A 19536-nucleotide genomic window follows, 5' to 3' on the forward strand; every position below is an offset into this window, starting at 1 on the left:
AATCTCATGAGAATTTCGGTTGAATTTTGTTTACATTTGTACTAATTTGTACCACATCGACCACCGCAATATAAACACAGTGCTTTATATACGAAGTTACTTGTGCACTGTTCGCCGAGCTAAGTGACTCTTGCTTGTAACCCAAGTGGGGGCACCAAGGTGGTGGGACATCGGTTCGATCCATTTGGCAGGACTTGATGTTGCAATTTGCTGGCTCGCCCGTTCCAAGTTGAGAGTTGGGCCCTGTGGTTCGGGCTTAAGCTTGGGCCACGTGGCCCTTAGAGCGGAGGGCAATGCGTGAGGCTGGTTTCACAGAGCAGCGAAAACCTCCCGCTCTCAACAGTGGAAGGATGACGTGTCGGTGCACCGCTAGCCCAGATTGTCTCATGGGTTGAAACCAGTTGAACCACCACCTTTTTGCGAAACAAACATTGTGTGACAAATTGCGTGCAATTTTCGAAGCCGAAAATCTTGTCCTCGATATTTCAGAACATCATCATAATAACAAATTAACCATGAAATTAAGCACGTATGCGATCTAATATCATAGAAAAGTTACCATTTTATCAGTTTGCTAATTGTTTTTTGTTGTTAACCAATAAATAAATAAATAATACTGTTTAATTCTTGTTTAATTAGTTGGTTTTTTTGTCCATGGCTAAACAAGAAGAGGTCCTATATGTTAATGTGTAAGATGGGTTAAGTTTAATTAATCTGATAAAAAAGAGTGATTAAGGATTAAAATTAGGGTTTTGTTTAGGATTAATTTGATATATTCTTGCACATCCTATGTTTTTTGTCTTCAAATAATTCTTCGTAAATATATGTTGAAGCACAAATTTTCCATCGCGAAAACAAATCATTAGTATATTTTTCATTACATGTAGAAGACACAGTCTCAGAAAACTAGGACAAAGAACTGAAGTTCTTCTGCAACTCTACACAACTGAAAGTAAGGCTCGCTCAATGGAGCTCGAGTGTTTTTTGTAAACTTGCGTATTTAGTGAGAGAGTAGGGACCTCAGATTTATACAGTATACAATGGATTTCAATAAGGATCCCTCCCATTAAGTGATCCTTATCTTTATCATCGTGAAACACTTATGCGTTATATCAGTTAGAAGAATTCTATTTTTACTGAGAATATATCTAACTTGAAACTTTAAGAAATACAACTCTTGATAAGTCTACCACAAGTGGCAATCGTAATCTCCATATCTTTCCGAATGTCTTTGATCAAATAACCAAGTGTATGCTCTCATATATAACTTACAGAGAGATCTGCAAAAGAAGCAGGAAGAGGACCAAGTGTTTGGGACTACTATGCTTAGAAATTCCCAGGTTTATATATATACCAGCTGTTAAGACATATTATAATGCATGCATGGAATGAGAAACTCGGGTCTAGTAGAGCTATATGCGTTCAGAGTTGTGGCTTGCATACAACCGGTATCCAATGAGCATAAGATCATATCTTCTACAAACATGACTCCACTTTAGAGGAAATAACATATAATCGAATTTTGCTTACCAAAGTGTTCTTACTAAAAGTAAATAAGCAACATGTTCGATCCGTTCCATAGGACTGGCTGCTTTCTTTATCTCGCTTTTCCTTTCTTAGTTTCTGTTTACATCGGTGGGAATAGTCAACAAGGGTGGTTTTAAATATAATTACCCTACTCTAACTACTACCGAGGGCCTTTGTGGTAAAACCCTACACCTAATGGATTTGGCATATAGTAAAGTTGGGGACAATATCGGTGTCGTTAGAGTGGGACCCCCTGGCCCGTCAATCTAAAAAATTTCAACAGTTTCATATGCTCATTTTGTTTTGTTTACATCCAGGACGGATTGCAGACCACACTAACATGTTTAAAGCCATTGATTCATACAAAGCGATACAAGGTGATACTTAAGTTTCTCTCGTCTTCGGCATAAGATTTAACCAAAAATATTTGTAATTATAGGATGAAGTGAAGGCTCTAAGGAGCTTGGAGTTGATTCTCACAGATTTTCCCTCTCTTGACCTGGATTCTCCTAATAAGTAATCATAATTTTACCTAGATTTATTGTCTGCTAATAAGCAGTTTCATGGAAGCTGCATGTTTATGTTTAATCTCTACTAAAATTTTCACTTTGTTCGAAATTTACAATGTTTAGACGGAACCTTGAATGGTGGAGTAAACTAACAGAACATCGATCACTACGACAACTTCATCGACGAACTAATAAAAAATTGTATACAATCTGTTCAAAAAATTCCATTACACTACAACATTATCTTTGTTATATTATTATAGATAAGTTTGTTGAATCTGTATATCCAGAATTCCGCAGGTTTCTTTGAAATCTCATGAGAATTTCAGTTGGAATTTTGTTTACATTTGTACTAATTTGTACCTCATCGACCACCGCAATATAAACACAGTGCTTTATATACGAAGTTACTTGTGCACTGTTCGCCGAGCTATGTCACTCTAGCTTGTAACCCAAGTGGGGGCGCCAAGGTGGTGGGACATCGGTTCGACCCATTTGGTAGGACTAGTCGTTGCAATTTGCTGGCTCGCCCGTTCCAAGTTGAGAGTTGGGCCCTGTGGTTCGGGCTTAAGCTTGGGCCACGTGGCCCTTAGAGCGGAGGGCAATGCGTGAGGCTGGTTTCACAGAGCAGCGTAAACGTCCCGCTCTCAACAGTGGAAGGATAACGTGTCGGTGCACCGCTAGCCCAGATTGTCTAATGGGTTGAAACCAGTTGAACCACCACCTTTTTTCACGTTCTTTTCGTATTTCGTCGACCTTTTCTTTTTTTATAAAATTTCTATGCACAAACTGCTTGCTGTACACACCATATTTTCCTAGCTCATGCTTAACACATTAGGGACGAACTCTAAGAGGTCGATTATTCGAGAACATCAACATAATAACAGATTAACCATGAAATTAGGGACGGATTGCAGACCACACGAACATCAGTTGGAATTAATATGTACTAGAAGTCCAGAACCCTAAATACCAAACTCCTAATATAGCCTGCGCTTAATATCTAGACAAGGTTATCATTTTCTCAGTTAATTGTTTCCAATCGTTGGCCAAAAAATAAATAAAGAAAATACTGTTTAATTCTTGTTAAATTGTTTATTGTTCAAGGCTATACAAGAAGAGGTCCTATATATTCTCGTGAACGATGGGTTAAGTTTACTTAATGTGATAATAAAGGGTGATTAAGGATTAAGACTAGGATTTTTGTCTGGAGGTCATGGAGTTCTTACCATCATGGTTAAGGATTGTACAAGGGATGTGGGCTATTGCTTTTATTAGTGCCTCTTTGTCACAAGGTTTGCAGTTTGTAATTATAAAATTAACTTAGATAAACATCTGAAATCTTAAAATTGTTCTTGATAATTATTTTTTGCTTTGTTTGCTCACCATATTGCATCAACAACTAAGACAAAAATTACAGGTGTGGAACAGTTCTTCACATAGAAATATGTTGAAGCACTGACTTTCCTATCGAGAAAACACGCCTTCGGTTTTTTTTTTGGTTATTTTCAAGCTGCATGCATTAGGCAACTCAAACATGAAAAAGGTAACTAAATTTAAGTGCATATGTTGATGCAGCTGATGTGAATGCTGAGAGCGAGTTTCAGCCATTGCGAAATGCATCAAACCCTGAAGAACTAAAAGTGAAGAGGTCCGACTTCCCTAGTGATTTCGTGTTCGGAGTCACCACTGCTGCTGCACAAATGGAAGGATCTGCAAAAGAAGCAGGAAGAGGACCAAGTGTTTGGGACTACTACATTGAGAAATTCCCAGGTTTATATATACACACACACATTATATATATCAGCTGCCATAAGATCATATTATAATGCATGCATTTCTTTTCTTAGTTTAATATGCTCGTTCTGTTTTGTTTATGATTTTTTTGTTTGCGATCAGGACGGATTGCAGACCACACGAACATGTTTACAGCCATTGATTCATACAAGCGATACAAGGTGCATATCGAGCTAGCGAAAACCAAGTTTCTCTAGTCTTTGGGATAAATATTTAACCAAATATTTGTAATTGTAGGAAGAAGTGAAGAATCTCAAGGACCTTGGAGTTGATTCTCACAGATTTTCCATCTCTTGGACCAGGATTCTTCCTAGTAATCAATTTTACCGAGTTCTTTTTTTTAACGCTAATTTTGTAAATTAAAATTGAGGGTTTTATGATTAATCTCTACTAAACTCTTGCTCTATATATGTTTGAAATTCTCAATGTGTAGAGGGAACCTTGAGTGGTGGAGTAAACCAAGAGGGTATCAATCACTACAACAACTTCATCGACGAACTAATCAATAATGGTAAGAATCTCTGTTCAAGCAAAACCTTTATATTACGACATTAATTAATCTTGTTATATATTATACATAGGATCCTTTTATATCAATATCGTTGAATGAAAAAAACTCCACTTCAGTCGATTCGGACCTCCACTTAGTTTCACCCAAGCTTTGTTGAGCTTGTATACCAGAATGATCCCATAGATTTCTGTAATCTCATGAAGTTCGACTCTAACATCACATGACGGGGTTAACTATCACATCAAAGCTGTTCTAATATTTCACTTTAATGTAGACATCACACCATTTGTGACCATATTGCACTTTGATCCACCACAAGCTTTGACAGACAAGTATGGCGGCATCCTCAATCGCTCCTTCGTGTAAGCACCTTCTAAATTACATCCATTTCATTTCTCATAGTTTAGGATAATATAAAATTTAGTCATTGACATAAATTCTGATATTTCTTCATCACGTTTTGCAGGAAAGATTTCAAGGATTACAGTGAACTTTGTTTTAAACTTTTTGGAGATAGGGTGAAAAATTGGTTTACAATCAACGAGCCGTGGATCATGGCGAAAATGGGGTACGACAAAGGCGTTGGTCCGCCGGGCAGGTGTTCTGTTCAAACTGTATTTCCATGCACAAATGGTGGTAATTCAGCCACGGAACCTTACATTGTGGCACACCACCTTCTCCTTGCCCATGCTTCAGTCGTTGAGCTTTACCGGAAGAAATTTCAGGTGAAATGCTCACACTGAATCTGTTGAAATGAATGAAGCCTTGTCTTTTGATTATCTCAAATTAATGAGATAAATGTTCTTTCTTGGTTGATATTGGTTTTTAGGATAAACAAGGCGGACAAATTGGAATTAGTCTTGTAGGACAATATGTCATGCCTTATTCGAATTCGGCAGAAGACAAAGCTGCAGCAGAAAGAATATTAGACTTTGAACTTGGATGGTTAGTAGATATATCTACATTGGTCCTAAATATACTTGCTCGATTGGTATAAGAAGTCTTCTAGTTGTAAATTTTCCTAAAAACAATATGATGTTCTTGTTTAGGTTCATGGAACCATTAGTATATGGATCATATCCAGAGAGTATGAGACCTTTGGTCAAGGACAGGCTACCACATTTCACCAAGGAGGAGGAGAAGATGATCAATGGATCCTTAGGTTTTGTCGGCATCAACTATTACTCCACAAGATATGGTAGAAACGTCCCAGCAAAACCACAAGGACCAATCTCTTATAGCGACGATATTTTAGCTTTGGCGTTGATCACAAGTAAATTTCATAATATCTCAATGTTGCTTCTTTTGTGTTTGCACGCATGTGTTATTGTGCCATGGAAGGTTAAATTGATAGGACTTACACGGTTTTTTCATGTTGTGATTGTTGTAGATGAAAACGGAACCCAAATTGGTCCTAAGGTATACAAAAGAGCATGGACCCATGCACAAGGATGATACGCATATATAATTTTGCACTATGTAGTTTCCATCTTTCTATATATAGCAAAACTAAATTCTTTCATCCGTGTAGGCGGGAGGAAGTCGGTTCGTCTACAGTTACCCACAAGGCCTGGAACAACTTCTAAAGTTTATGAAGAAGAAGTACCAGGACCCTAAAATCTACATTTCTGAACATGGAATAACCGAGGCAAAGGACGATAAACTAAGACTTAGTGATGCACTTAAGGATCCACATAGAATTGAATCCATTCTTCGCCATTTGTACCGGATCAAGAAGGCAATAGAGTAAGTCACTGCAATCTATGTTAACAAGTTTGAGGATGCATACATGCATTTACTTATGTTGTTTCTGTCCTTGTTTTGGAAGGAGTGGTGTGAATGTCAAAGGATATTTCCACTACACTTTATCTGATAATTTTGAATGGGGAGAAGGCTATATCCCAAGATTCGGGCTTTACTACGTCGACTACAAAGACAATCTCAAGCGCATTCCTAAAGAGTCTGCTAAGTGGCTCCCTAAGTTCCTAAAGGGCGAGGCTTGATGTACTCAAGTTCGATATAAACTCCAGATGGTTGTCAAGCTCATCTACTTTCTTGCACACAAATGCAGAAAACTGTAAAGAAAGAGTGGTAGAATATGTACTATATATGCCTTGAATGTTCAGTTTTATAGGCTTGGTATTTCTGTGGGAATGCCCTGTACTTTTAATACTGGCATAGGTTTGTAATATACTTGTTATATTGCGAGCAAAACAATATTACATCAACTTCTTTGATGGTCCAATATCCTAGTGGATAGGGTGTTGGGTTTTCACCCATGCATCTCGAGTTTGAAACTCCTCATTCCCCTAAATTAGTGGAATAGTTTTGAACTTTCCCTTCTCCTTAATAATAATAATAATAATAATTGAAAAAGAGAGGAGAGTTTAAGGGTTTCTTACACTCAATGAAACATGTGAAGCAATTGTATCTGCCATTGCAAGGAGGCAGGAGTTTCTTATACTATTTTCCCTTATTCCTGCTATAAATAATTGGGTGCATGGGAAGGGGGATTAAATTTTCAATAGCAAAAACACGTCTTCAGTTTGTTTTTCATTATTTTCAAAAAGAGCCTGTACTAGGCAACTGAAACATGAAAATTTAAGGGTGAAAAAATTGACATAGTCATTACTTTAAGTGCAAGAAAAAAAAAGTGACTAAGTTTAAGGGGACGTGTTGATCAATCGTTGCAGTTTCTGCGCAAAATGCATCAAACCCTCAAGAACTCAATGTCAAGAGGTCCAACTTTCCTAATGATTTCCTGTTCGGAGTCACTACTGCTGCTGCACAAATAAGGATTTGCAAAAGAAGCAGAAAGAGGCCCAAGTGTTTGGTACTGTTGCGTTGAGAAATTCCCAGGTTTATATATCAGATGTTTGGGACCAAGTGTTTTGTTTATGATTCTTTTGCAGACCACACGAACATGTTTACAGCCATCGATTCATACAAGCAGTAGAAGGTGCATATCGAGCAAGCAATAATTAAGTTTCTCTCGTCTTTGGCCTAAATATATAACCAAATATTTGTAACTGTAGGCAGAAGTGAAGGCTCTCAAGGACCTTGGAGTTGATTCTCACAAATTTTCCATCTCTTGGAACCGGATTCTTCCTAGTAAGTAGTTATAATTTTACCTAGTTCTATTGTTCCGCTAATATGCGGTTTCGTGGGAGCTACATCTTTGAATTAAAATTTATGGTTTATTGGTTAATCTTGCTAAACTTGTCCCACATCGACCATCGCAAAATATTTACAGCGCTTTATATGCCTAGTTACATGTTCACTGTTCGCTGAGCTAAGTCATGCTAGCTTGTGACCCAAATGGGGGCACCAAGGTGGTGGGACATCGGTTCGACCCATTCGGCAGGACTAGACGTTGCAATTTGCTGGCTCGCCCATTCCAAGTTGTGAGTTGGACCCTGTGGTTCGGGCTTAAGCTTGGGCCACGAGGCCCTTAGAGCGGAGGGCAATGCGTGAGGCTGGTTTCACAGAGCAGTGAAAACCTCCCGCTCTCAATGGTGGAAGGATTACGGGCCGGTGCTCCGCTAGCCTAGATTGTCTCATGGTTTGAGACCAGTTGAACCACCACTTTTTTTCCACATATAACCTTTTTTTTTGTTACCACAAATTTGACAAGTAGATTTCCCGAAATAATGGAAAACTTCGATTCAAGTAGTTTATGTTCTTGGGATACAAGTTGTGGTATTGTCCCTGTTAGTTCTCATATCGAAATAATAGAAATCTTTTATTCAAGCAATTTATGTACCTGCATTACAAATTTGACCATAATAATTTCTCTATTGGATTATATGGGAAATACGGGAAAACTTCTATTCAAGCAATTTATATATGTACTTGCGGGCGATTTTCCCTATCATGCTCCAGTCACGACATTTGTACATTTAGATACTATTACCATACTATCAAGAGGATTAGCTGCCAAGAGTATCTATCCAGCAATAGATCCTTTAGATCACCATCAACTATGCTCCAACCTCGGATCTCCAATGAAGAATACTTGGTTTTTTCTTCTTGTTTTCATCACATAGCAGGTTGACTGTTACGCTAAAGAGTTTCTCAAATTTCAAGATTTATATTTTATAGTACTAATAACTAAGCTGCATGTTATTTACATGGTGGAAGTTTAACATCACACGACGGATTGATTGTTACACTGAAGAGTTTCTCATATTTCACCGTATGAACTCCAGATGGTTGACGTACCCAAGTTTCGATATGAACTCCAGATGGTTGATCAAGCTCATCTTCTTCCTTGCACACAATTGCCTATATGTGTTGAGTGGGAGAAAACTGTAAAGAAGAGTGTTACAATAGGTACTATATATGCCTTGAATGTTCAGTTTCATTGGCTTGGTGTTTCTGTGGGGATGCCATGTACTTTTAAAGCTTGTTTGGTATTGTTGTGCTTTTAAAAAAAAACTGATTATGATGTGCTGTAAAAATAATCAGCTGTAAAATAAAACAGTTAAGTTTTTGGTAAACTTTTACTGAAAAAAATGCTTTTAACAACAAAAAAAAAAAAAAAAAAAACCATGTTCAAGTGTTTGGTAAACTTTATGTAAAACTACTGTGGTCATGTTAAATGACTAAAAGACTATAATATTAAATGTGATATAATAATTTATTTTATTTTTTATTTATAATTTCATCTTCAATCTTCATCATTTTCTGATCACAACCCAGTTATTGTTCAGTGCGAACCACGTACTGGGAAGAGGAAGAGGATTTTCCGCTTTGAAGCTCACTGGGCAAAGGATACAGATTGCAAAGAAATTGTGAAAAAAGCTTGGGACAAATTCCGAGAAGGTAACTCTGTGGAGAGGTGGAATCTAAAAATCAATGAGGCTCGCTCTAATCTTTCCAAGTGGAGTAGGGATAAGTTTAGACAGAGATCGTGGCAAATTCAGGAGTTGATGTACCACCTGGGACGACTCCAACTAAATTGGAGATGCAACTCCCATGAGATAGAAGAGCTTACAAAGAAGGTTGATCGTTTATGGAGTCAGGAGGAGAGCGTTTGGCAACAAAAATCAAGGGTGCAATGGCTTAAGGAAGGAGATGCGAATACTAAGTTCTTCCATCAATCTACCCTACAAAGAAGAAGGCGAAATCAAGTAATATCGCTTAAAAATGGGAATGGGAACTTGGTGGATAATCCAGGGCAGATCCGACGCTTAATTGATGATCATTTTGTGGAATTATTCACTTCTTCGGGCAACAGGGAGTGGGGTGACATGCTCGACTGCGTTACCTCGAAGGTTTCGGAGGAGATGAATGTTTCGTTAATGGCTACGGTCTCTGTGGAGGAGATTTAAACTGCTGCCATGAAAATGGGAGGACTTAAAGCTCCGGGTCCTGACGGATTCCAAGGGATATTCTATCAATCACAGTGGGACATAATAGCTTTTGATGTTAATAATATGATTGTTGATTTGATGAACGGGTCTTTGCAGCCTTTGCGAATAAATGCTATTCATCTGGCTTTAATTCCAAAGGTTCAAAATCCGGAGTCTGTGTCTCAATTTCGACCCATAAGTCTTTGCAACTACTCCTACAAGATTCTCTCCAAGGTCTTAGCCAACCGATTAAAAAGACTGTTGCCGGTGTTGATCTCCGCAACCCAAAATGCGTTTGTGGAAGGAATACAGATTCAAGATAATGTCGGTATTGCGCATGAGCTTTTCCATTTTCTAAAAAATAGAAAGACAAAATGCAACTTTGAGCTGGGAATTAAATTGGATATGCATAAGGCATATGATCGTGTGGAGTGGGATTTTTTAATGGCAGTTATGGAGAAGATGGGTTTTAATAGTCGATGGAGGAGTCTGATTATGGGATGCATTTCTACAGTGAATTTTTCCATTCTTCTGAACGGACAGCCAGGTTCCAAATTCACTCCCTCAAGGGGGCTTAGACAGGGGGATCCTTTATCCCCTTATTTATTCTTGCTGGTCAGTGAAGTGTTATCACTCCTTATTCAATGGGAGAGTGATAGGGGCGAATTGAGGGGATTCAAATGGACCGTGTCGGTCCCATGATATCTCACATTTTCTTTGCTGATGATACTTTGATCTTTCTCAAGGCGGAGGCGAGGAATTGTAGAAATTTAGTCCAGGTTATAGACGAGTATTGCTCGGCCTCAGGTCAACAGGTAAATAAATCCAAATCCAATGTGTTCTTTGGGGGGAATATGCCGGAACCTTTATCTATCCATCTGGCTACCATTCTTGGGATGGAGAAAGTAGGGGACCCGGGAGTTTATCTGGAAGTGCCGGCCATCTGGGGTAGATAAAAAAGAAGTGGCCTTGCGTATGTAAAGGGAAGGCTAGGAAAAATTCAAGGTTGGAAACGCTCCACTCTCTCACAAGCGGGGCAGGAAGTTTTAATTAAGGCAGTGGCGCAAGCAGTTCCGGCATATCCTATGAATCTCTTCAAGTTTCCTAAGATTTTTTGCAATGATCTGGATGCTTTGATATCCAAGTTTTGGTGGGGGCAAAAAGAATGGGAGAACTGGATTCACTGGGTTTTTAAGGAACAAATGGGGAAATCAAAAGAAGAAGGTGGGCTAGGCTTGAGGTGCTTTACGGAGTTCAACGACGCTCTTTTGGCGAAACAGTGTTGGAGGTTGTTATTGGAACCAAACTCTTTGTGGGCGTCGGTCATTAAAGGCCGATACTTCCCCAATTGTTCTTTTTTTCGACGCTAAGAGGGGTGGAAGAGCTTCATGGGCATGGTCAAGCCTCCTTGTTGGTAGAGAAATACTTCGGGGTGGTGCTCACTGGCAGATAATGAATGGAAATGATGTCAGGGTTTGGGTGGATAGATGGCTGCCATCTATCCTATCAGGACACCCATCTCCATTGGGTTCGGTTCCTGTCTCTTTAAACCTTAGGGTGAATTCTTTGTTAGGCACTGAAAATGGAAGCTGGGAGATTGATTTCCTTAAACCCTTTCTGATGGAGGAGGAGCTCAAGGCGATTTACGAGACACATTCGGGTGACCCGCTATTGAAAGACAGATTAGTGTGGCCTTTTGTGAAGAATGGAATCTATTCTGTCAAATCCGGATACAATTGGGCTATGACCAGGACTCGACAACAACCAATTGGAAACCCTCACAGATCTGCCCTCTTCCCAAAGCAGGTTTGGGAGTGTGTTTGGAAGCTTGAGGTTCAGCCAAAAATAAGATCCTTTATGTGGAAGACCTTACAAGAGGCAGTGGCCACGAAAGTAAATTTGTTTATGCGTCAATCCTCTTCTTCAACAATCTGCCCTATTTGCAATAGGTATGAGGAATCATTGGTACATCTTTTTCTCCAATGTTCGTGGGTAGAGGAGGTATGGCTTGGGGGAAGGTTAACTAGAGGCTTGCGGAGGGGAGCGGTCACAACTTGGGCTAATTGGTTGGGTGATATTGTTGGTTTGGTAAATGGGCAGACAAGTGTGAGGAACAACATGCTTTCATATGTTGCTACCACATGTTGGTATATATGGAAGGCAAGATGCAACTTTCTCTTCAATCAACAACCTATCTTTCCTCGGCAGATCATTGCAGTTATCACCCATTCTGTGGCTGCCTTCAAGGAATCTTCTCAGGCTACGGTAATTAGTTTGCCAATTTCTGTCAATGGATCGGCTTCTGATGTCCATTGGTCTTCACCTTGTGTGGGTTTTATCAAAATTAATGTGGATGCAAGCTGGTTAAGGAGTGGGGCTTCGGGTTTTGTGGGTGTTGTGGCTCGAGACGATGCGGGCAGGTTTGTGGCAGCGAACAGGATGAGGGTCACGGCCTTTTCTGTGGCAGTGGAAGAAGCTTTGGCAGTGCTGCATGGGTGTGAGTTTGGAAGAAACATGGGATGGAATTTTGTCATCGTGGAATCTGACTTTCAGGAATCCATATCCTGTATTCGAGACTTGGATACGATGGGCAGTTGGGAAGCTTTCCCAATTTTAGCGCGATGCAAAAGATTGGGGGAGTCTTTTAATGACTGCCGCTGGTCTTGGGTTCCAAGATCGGCCAATATGGCTGCGGATCTTCTGGCGTTGCGGCAAAGTAGGGAGGTATGTGATAATATTTGGGTCAACAGACCCCCATCCTCCCTTGTTCATGTTCTGTGTAATGATGGTCTCCCTTGTCCCCATTAATTTCTTCCTGGCAGTATGAGGAGTGACATTTTTAGCATTTGGTGCGATGTCGTCTTTACCTCTTTGTACTGCTTTTCCTTAGTTGTTGCTGCTTGCTTTTGCCTCGAGGTAGGCTTCTTTGTATCTTTGGCATCTTTGCCCGGTTGTTAGTTATTCCAGTTCGCCAAAAAAAAAATCCCTCCCCTCCAACCCTCTGTTCTCTCCCCTTCCCAATCACCAAAATCGCCGACCCTCGAGAGAAAGAGAGAGCAAGAAATTCCGAGCTTCCGAATCTCTCCAGCTCTATGATCGGATTCCAATCAGCCAATCCGTCCAATCAATTTTGAAAAAACCCAGAAGAAAAAAAAAAGAAAAAAAAGGGAAAATCGAAGTTTTGAGTTTCAGTTCAAAGTATATAGCCACAGAGAGATTCAAATCCGTAGCTAATGGATGTAGACGGAGGGGGAAGCAAATGGGTTTTCCACAGACTAGGTAGGCAGCAATCCAACCCGTTAAAGAACCAGAAGGTACCATTGGAGGGCAGGCAAGTGCAATCGCCACCCTTACCCTTTTCTCCATAGAGAGCTCCTGACGCCGCTATCGCAGCAAGGTCTCAATGGGACGGCCTCGACTAAACGCCGCCTTCGCCGCTAACACTGACGGTCCATCGTCCCAGAATCGGGGTCCAAATAACTTCAATGGAGGGGCTTCTTCGACGTGGGGCACCAGAGAAGAAATTGTTGTTCGAATTAGCGTGCTCCGGGCTCGAGACGATGAATTCTACCTGGGTTTTCATGAGCTGTCTCTCTGTGTCAGTGAATGGAGCTCTCTAAATTCAACCGTGTCAATGAAATTGAGCTCTCTGAATTCGACCTTGGTGCTTTTTGAATTCAACCTTGGTAATCAACAATCGACTTCGATGAGGGACCTCGTCCTCTAGAACAATCGGATTCGATGATTTGATACAATGAGGGAAGCGAGAAGGAGAAAGAGGGTATAATTGGGTTTAAGAAAGTTTCATTAAACTTTACTGTTCATCCGCCTACTTTGAAAAATAAGCTGGCTTTGAGAAGCAACAAAATGCTGCTTTCATTTTTCTGCTTATTTTGGCCGGAACTTTGAAAAAAAAACACTTATTTTTACATTTACCAAACACATTTTGCACCCCAACTTGTTTTCATAGCTGCTTTTTTTATAATTTCAGTTGTGCCAAACTGGTACTTAATGTTGTCTGATAGACTACTGGCATAGGTTTGTAATATACTATTGTTATATTGCAAGCAAAACTAATTTGTAAGCAATGTCCATCTGCTAGAAACCTTTGCTGATTTTTTGGATGCTAGACCCACTTTTCATGGATGTTGAATTCCAAGATATAATGTATTATATGGGGTTCAAAAACTTAAAACTTTTTCTCTCGTTTTTGAAAACTTATAACTTTTTCTCTCATTTTCTCTCTTCTGAAAATAAAAAAGAAAAAAAACTTCTTTAAACTCGCATCAAATGCATGACATGTGTCTTTCCCCTCGTACTGGTTAGCGGTGAGCATTAAACCGACCAAACCGACCGATCCGAATCATATTTGATCAGTTTGGTTTGATTTGATTTTGAGCAAGAAAAAAGCCAATCAATTAAAAAAATGAACCGAACCGATTTACTTTTGAAACCGACCAAAACCAAAATGAACCGATTATGTATCTTTTAATTATTTATCTATTTATTTTACACATGTCAACTTATTATAGGTTACTTAGAGGCCTTACTATACACATATTATAAGTTGTAATGATAATCTACACTTACGAGATTTATACGTATTTTATGCTTATGTGAGGTAATTAATAAATCGTTTCCTAGCATGAGATTTTATTTAATTGAAACGCATTTCTATTTTGCTTGATCAATTTTTTTATGTTCAGAAAAACTTAACCCTTCAATCGAATTAGAATGTCAGACATGTGTAAATATTTAGAAGATTAAAACTCTTGAAATGTTGAGCAATTTTTACCGAACCAAATTGCATCAAACCGATGAACAATGGTTTGGTTTTGTTAACAATAGAATATTAGTTGGTTCGGTTATATATTTGGTGTCAAACCGAATAAAACCGATCAGCGCCCACCCTACTAGGCTAGTACTGATTTATTAAACCAGAAAGCATAAATGATGTTTTTCATTCTTCTGCTATACTAATTTATTCATGTAAAAAAATTGTGATCGAAAGAGACCAAAATACAATGAAGTAATATATAATAAATCATAGCGCATAAGTTTGTTTTTATTCGTCTGATTAGGTTGGTTAAAAATGAAAAATAAAAAGTAAAACTGAAAATTAAGATCACCGTTCAAACGTTGGATTTTTAGTACTGCAAAAACTGTTTTAGCTACTTTTGCTTAGAAGCCAAAAATCTTATCCTCAAGATTCGAAAACATCAACATAATAACAGATTAACCATGAAATTAAGCATGTTTAGTTGGAATTAATATGTACCTCAAGTCTTGAACCCTGAATACCAAACTCCTAATATAGCAGCCTGCGCTTAGTTTCTAGAAAAGGTTACCATTTTCTCAGTTTGTTAATTGTTTCTAGTTGATGAAATAATAAACAAAGAAAAATTGTGTTTAACTCTTGTTAAATTGTTGGTTTCTTGTTCATGGCTATACAAGAAGAGGTACTATATATTCTTGCGAAAGATGGGTTAATTTAATTAATCTGATAATAAAGAGTGATCAAGGATTAAGATTAGGGTTTTCGTTTGGAGGTCATGGAGTTCTTACCACTAAGGTTAAGGATTGTACAAGGGATGTGTGCCATTGCTTTTATTATTGCCTCTTTGTCACAAGGTTTGCAATTAATTTGTAATTATAAAATTAACTTCAACATCTGAAATCTTAAAATTTCTCTTTATAATTATTTTTTGCTTTTGTTTGCTCACCATATTGCATTGCATCAACTAAAACAAAAATTACAAGTGTGGAACAGTTCTTCATATAAAAATATGTTGAAGCACGATCTTTCCGATCAAGAAAACATGTCTTCGTTTTTTTTTTCTTCGTAATTTTCAAGCTACATGCATTAGGCAACTCAAACATGAAGAAAGGACTAAATTAAGTGCTGTTGACGCAGCTGATGTGAATGCTGAGAGCAAGTTTCAGCCATTGCAAAATGCATCAAACCCTCAAGAACTAAAAGTGAAGAGGTCCGACTTCCCCATTGATTTCGTGTTCGGAGTGACTGCTGCTGCTGCACAAATGGAAGGATCTGCAAAGGAAGCAGGAAGAGGACCAAGTGTCTGGGACTACTACATTGAGAAATTCCCAGGTTTATATATATATCAGCTGCTAAGACATTATAATGCATAAAGTTCTTTTCTTAGTATCATATGCTCGTTCTGTTTTGTTTATGATTTTTTTGTTTACATTCAGGACGGATTGCAGACCACACGAACATGTTTACCGCCATCGATTCATACAAGCGATACAAGGTGCATATTGAGCTAGCGATACCTTCGTCTTTTGGCATAAATATTTAACCAAATATTCATAATTGTAGGAAGAAGTGAAGAATCTCAAGGACCTTGGAGTTGATTCTCACAGATTTTCCATCTCTTGGACCAGGATTCTTCCTAGTAATCAATTTTACCGAGTTCTTTTTTTTTTTCTCCGCTAATAAGTGGTTCTGCTAATCTGTAAATTAAAATTGAGGGTTTTATGATTAATCTCTACTAAACTCTTCCTCTATATATGTTTGAAATTCTTAATGTGTAGCGGGAACCTTGAGTGGTGGAGTAAACCAAGAGGGTATCGATCACTACAACAACTTCATCAATGAACTAATCAAGAATGGTAAGAATCCCTGTTCAAGCAAATCCTTTATATTATGACATTAATTTATCTTCTTATATATTATACATAAGATCCTTTTATATCAATATCGTCGAATGAAATAAACTCCACTTCAGTTGGTTCGGACCTCCACTTGGTTTCACCCAAGCTTTTTTGAATCTGTATATCCAGAATGATCCCATAGAGTTCTGTAGTCTCATGAAGTTCCACATTAACATCATATGACGGGGTTAACTATCACACCAAAGTGGTTCTAATATTTCACTTTTATGTAGACATCACACCATTTGTGACCATATTGCACTTTGATCCACCACAAGCTTTGACAGACAAGTATGGCGGCATCCTCAATCGCTCCTTCGTGTAAGAACCTTCTAAATTACATCCATTTCATTTCTCGTAGTTTAGGATAATATAAAATTTAGTCATTGACATAAATAGAAATTTTCTTTGTCACGTTTTGCAGGAAAGATTTCAAGGATTACAGTGAACTTTGTTTTAAACTTTTTGGAGATAGGGTGAAAAATTGGTTTACAATCAACGAGCCGTGGATCATGGCGAAAATGGGGTACGACAAAGGCGTTGGTCCGCCGGGCAGGTGTTCTGTTCAAACTGTATTTCCATGTACAAATGGTGGTAATTCAGCCACGGAACCTTACATTGTGGCACACCACCTTCTCCTTGCCCATGCTTCAGTCGTTGAGCCATACCGGAAGAAATTTCAGGCGAAATGCTCACACTGAATCTGTTGAAATGAATGAAGCCTTGTCTTTTGAGTATCTCAAATTAATGAGATAAATGTTCTTTCTTGGTTGATATTGGTTTTTAGGATAAACAAGGCGGACAAATTGGAATTAGTCTTGTAGGACAATATGTCATGCCTTATTCGAATTCGGCAGAAGACAAAGCTGCAGCAGAAAGAATATTAGACTTTGAACTTGGATGGTTAGTAGATATATCTACATTGGTCCTAAATATACTTGCTCGATTGGTATAAGAAGTCTTCTAGTTGTAAATTTTCCTAAAAACAATATGATGTTCTTGTTTAGGTTCATGGAACCATTAGTATATGGATCATATCCAGAGAGTATGAGACGTTTGGTCAAGGACAGGCTACCACATTTCACCAAGGAGGAGGAGAAGATGATCAATGGATCCTTAGGTTTTGTCGGCATCAACTATTACTCCACAAGATATGGTAGAAACGTCCCAGCAAAACCACAAGGACCAATCTCTTATAGCGACGATCTTTTAGCTTTGGCGTTGATCAAAAGTAAATTTGATAATATCTCAATGTTACTTCTTTTGTGTGTGCACTCGCGCGTTATTGTGCCAATGAAGGTTAAATTGATTGGAATTTTTAAGTCTTACACGGTTTTTTCATGTTGTGATTGTTGTAGATGAAAACGGAACCCAAATTGGTCCTCAGGTATACAAAAGAGCATTGACCCATGCGCAAGGATGATTCGCATATATAATTTTGTACCATGTAGTTTCCATCTTTCTATATATAGCAAAACTAAGTTCTTTCAACCGTGTAGGCTGGAGGAAGTCGGTTCGTCTACAGTTACCCACAAGGCCTGGAACAACTTCTAAAGTTTATGAAGAAGAAGTACCAGGACCCTAAAATCTACATTTCTGAACATGGAATAACTGAGGCAAAGGACGATAAACTAAGACTTAGTGACGCACTTAAGGATCCACATAGAATTGAATCCATTCTTCGCCATTTGTACCGGATCAAGAATGCAATGAAGTAAGTCACTGCAATCTATGTTTACAAGTTTGAGGATGTAGTATCCATTTACTTATGTTGTTTTTGTTTCTCCAGGAGTGGTGTGAATGTCAAAGGATATTTCCACTACACGTTATCTGATAATTTTGAATGGGGAGAAGGCTATATCCCAAGATTTGGGCTTTACTATGTCGACTACAAAGACAATCTCAAGCGCATTCCTAAGGGGTCTGCTAAGTGGCTCCCTAAGTTCCTAAAGGGCGAGGCTTGACGTAGTCAAGTTTCGTTATAAAAGCTCATCTACTTTCTTGCACACAAATGCAGAAAACTGTAAAGAAAGAGTGGTAAAATATGTGCTATATATGCCTTGAATGTTCTGTTTTATAGGCTAGGTATTTCTGTGGGAATGCCCTGTACTTTTAATACTGGCATAGGTTTGTAATATAGTTGTTATATTGCAAGCAAAACAATCTTACATCAACTTCTTTGATGGTCCAATATCCTAGTGGATAGGGTGTTGGTTTTTCATCCATGCGTCTCGAGTTCGAAACTCCCTAATCCCCTAAATTATTGTAATAGTTTAGAACTTTCCCTTCTCCTTAATAATAACAATTTAAGAAAGAAAAAAAAAGAGAGAAGAGTTTAAGGGTTTCTTACACTCAATGAAACAAGTGAAGCAATTGTATCTCCCATTGCAAGGAGGCAGGAGTTTCCTATATTATCCTATTTTTCCTTATTTCTGCTATAAATAATTGGCCCCATGGGAAGGGGATTAGTCTGTCGTTAATGTGTGGTGGGATACCTTCTATACTCACGCATTACTTTCTAATAACAAAACGAAGCGAAAAAAACAGGGAAGGAGGAGTGCAAAACACCCAAACCCATTTTATAGAAATTTGTAAGCAATGTCCATCTGCTAGAAACCTTTCATTATTTTTGGGATCCCAGACCCATAATAACAGATTATGGGTTTGGTCTTAATCATGTCATTAATTTGTATGTTCTAGATTCAAGAACATCAACATAACAACAGATTAAGCATGATGTTAAGCATGTGGTTTGGGTCTTAATCAAGTCATTAATTTGGACTTAATCCCCTGTCTACTAATGATTCAGAGGGCATCGATCGTGTAAATTACAAGTACGGATTAATGACTAGATTTTGATGAATTGATGATGAACGGTAAGAATCCATCATAAACATTACATTTTCTGGGATATTATGGTTTACAAGCTAGAGTGTTAACTCCTCTTTTATACAATCAAATCCTTATATCGATGATGTTGATCTTATTGTGTGTAATTAGATAGTTTTTTTTTTTTTTAATTTTTTTTTAATTTTTAATATTCATATCAAGAATATTTTAAGTTTTTCTGCAATTTCAAATGCATTATATCGGTCACAACATGGGCGGAGCCACTAAGGAACCAGAATGGTCCCTAGCTCATCATGCCTTTTTTTCTTTCTTT

The 19536-nt window shown here is 38.3% G+C and overlaps 3 protein-coding genes across 3 annotated transcripts; all 3 read left to right on the forward strand.

The window, feature by feature from the left end:
- Window positions 1-3252: 3252 nt before the first annotated feature.
- LOC103437597 (beta-glucosidase 24-like) lies at window positions 3253-6572 on the forward strand. Its single transcript, XM_029104278.2, has 12 exons — window positions 3253-3331; window positions 3615-3809; window positions 3936-3994; window positions 4071-4146; window positions 4267-4344; window positions 4619-4706; window positions 4811-5069; window positions 5174-5289; window positions 5394-5617; window positions 5735-5763; window positions 5876-6090; window positions 6173-6572. The coding sequence occupies exons 1-12, from the start codon at window positions 3253-3255 to the stop codon at window positions 6345-6347; spliced, it is 1593 nt and encodes a 530-aa protein (XP_028960111.2). The 3' UTR covers window positions 6348-6572.
- A 6529-nt stretch (window positions 6573-13101) lies between these two features.
- On the forward strand, window positions 13102-17074 carry LOC103437594 (putative beta-glucosidase 9). The gene is made up of 7 exons (XM_029104280.2): window positions 13102-13384; window positions 15553-15807; window positions 15912-15970; window positions 16039-16114; window positions 16254-16331; window positions 16607-16694; window positions 16798-17074. Exons 1-7 carry the CDS (start codon window positions 13102-13104, stop codon window positions 17072-17074), a joined length of 1116 nt encoding a protein of 371 aa, XP_028960113.2.
- Window positions 17075-17141: 67 nt separating this feature from the next.
- Window positions 17142-18594, forward strand: LOC139187440 (beta-glucosidase 24-like). The gene is made up of 5 exons (XM_029104279.2): window positions 17142-17276; window positions 17381-17604; window positions 17732-17760; window positions 17873-18087; window positions 18163-18594. The coding sequence occupies exons 1-5, from the start codon at window positions 17209-17211 to the stop codon at window positions 18335-18337; spliced, it is 711 nt and encodes a 236-aa protein (XP_028960112.2). The 5' UTR covers window positions 17142-17208; the 3' UTR covers window positions 18338-18594.
- Window positions 18595-19536: the final 942 nt, after the last annotated feature.

Source organism: Malus domestica, chromosome 06 (genome assembly GCF_042453785.1).
Source record: "Malus domestica chromosome 06, GDT2T_hap1".
Classification (NCBI taxonomy): domain Eukaryota; kingdom Viridiplantae; phylum Streptophyta; class Magnoliopsida; order Rosales; family Rosaceae; genus Malus; species Malus domestica.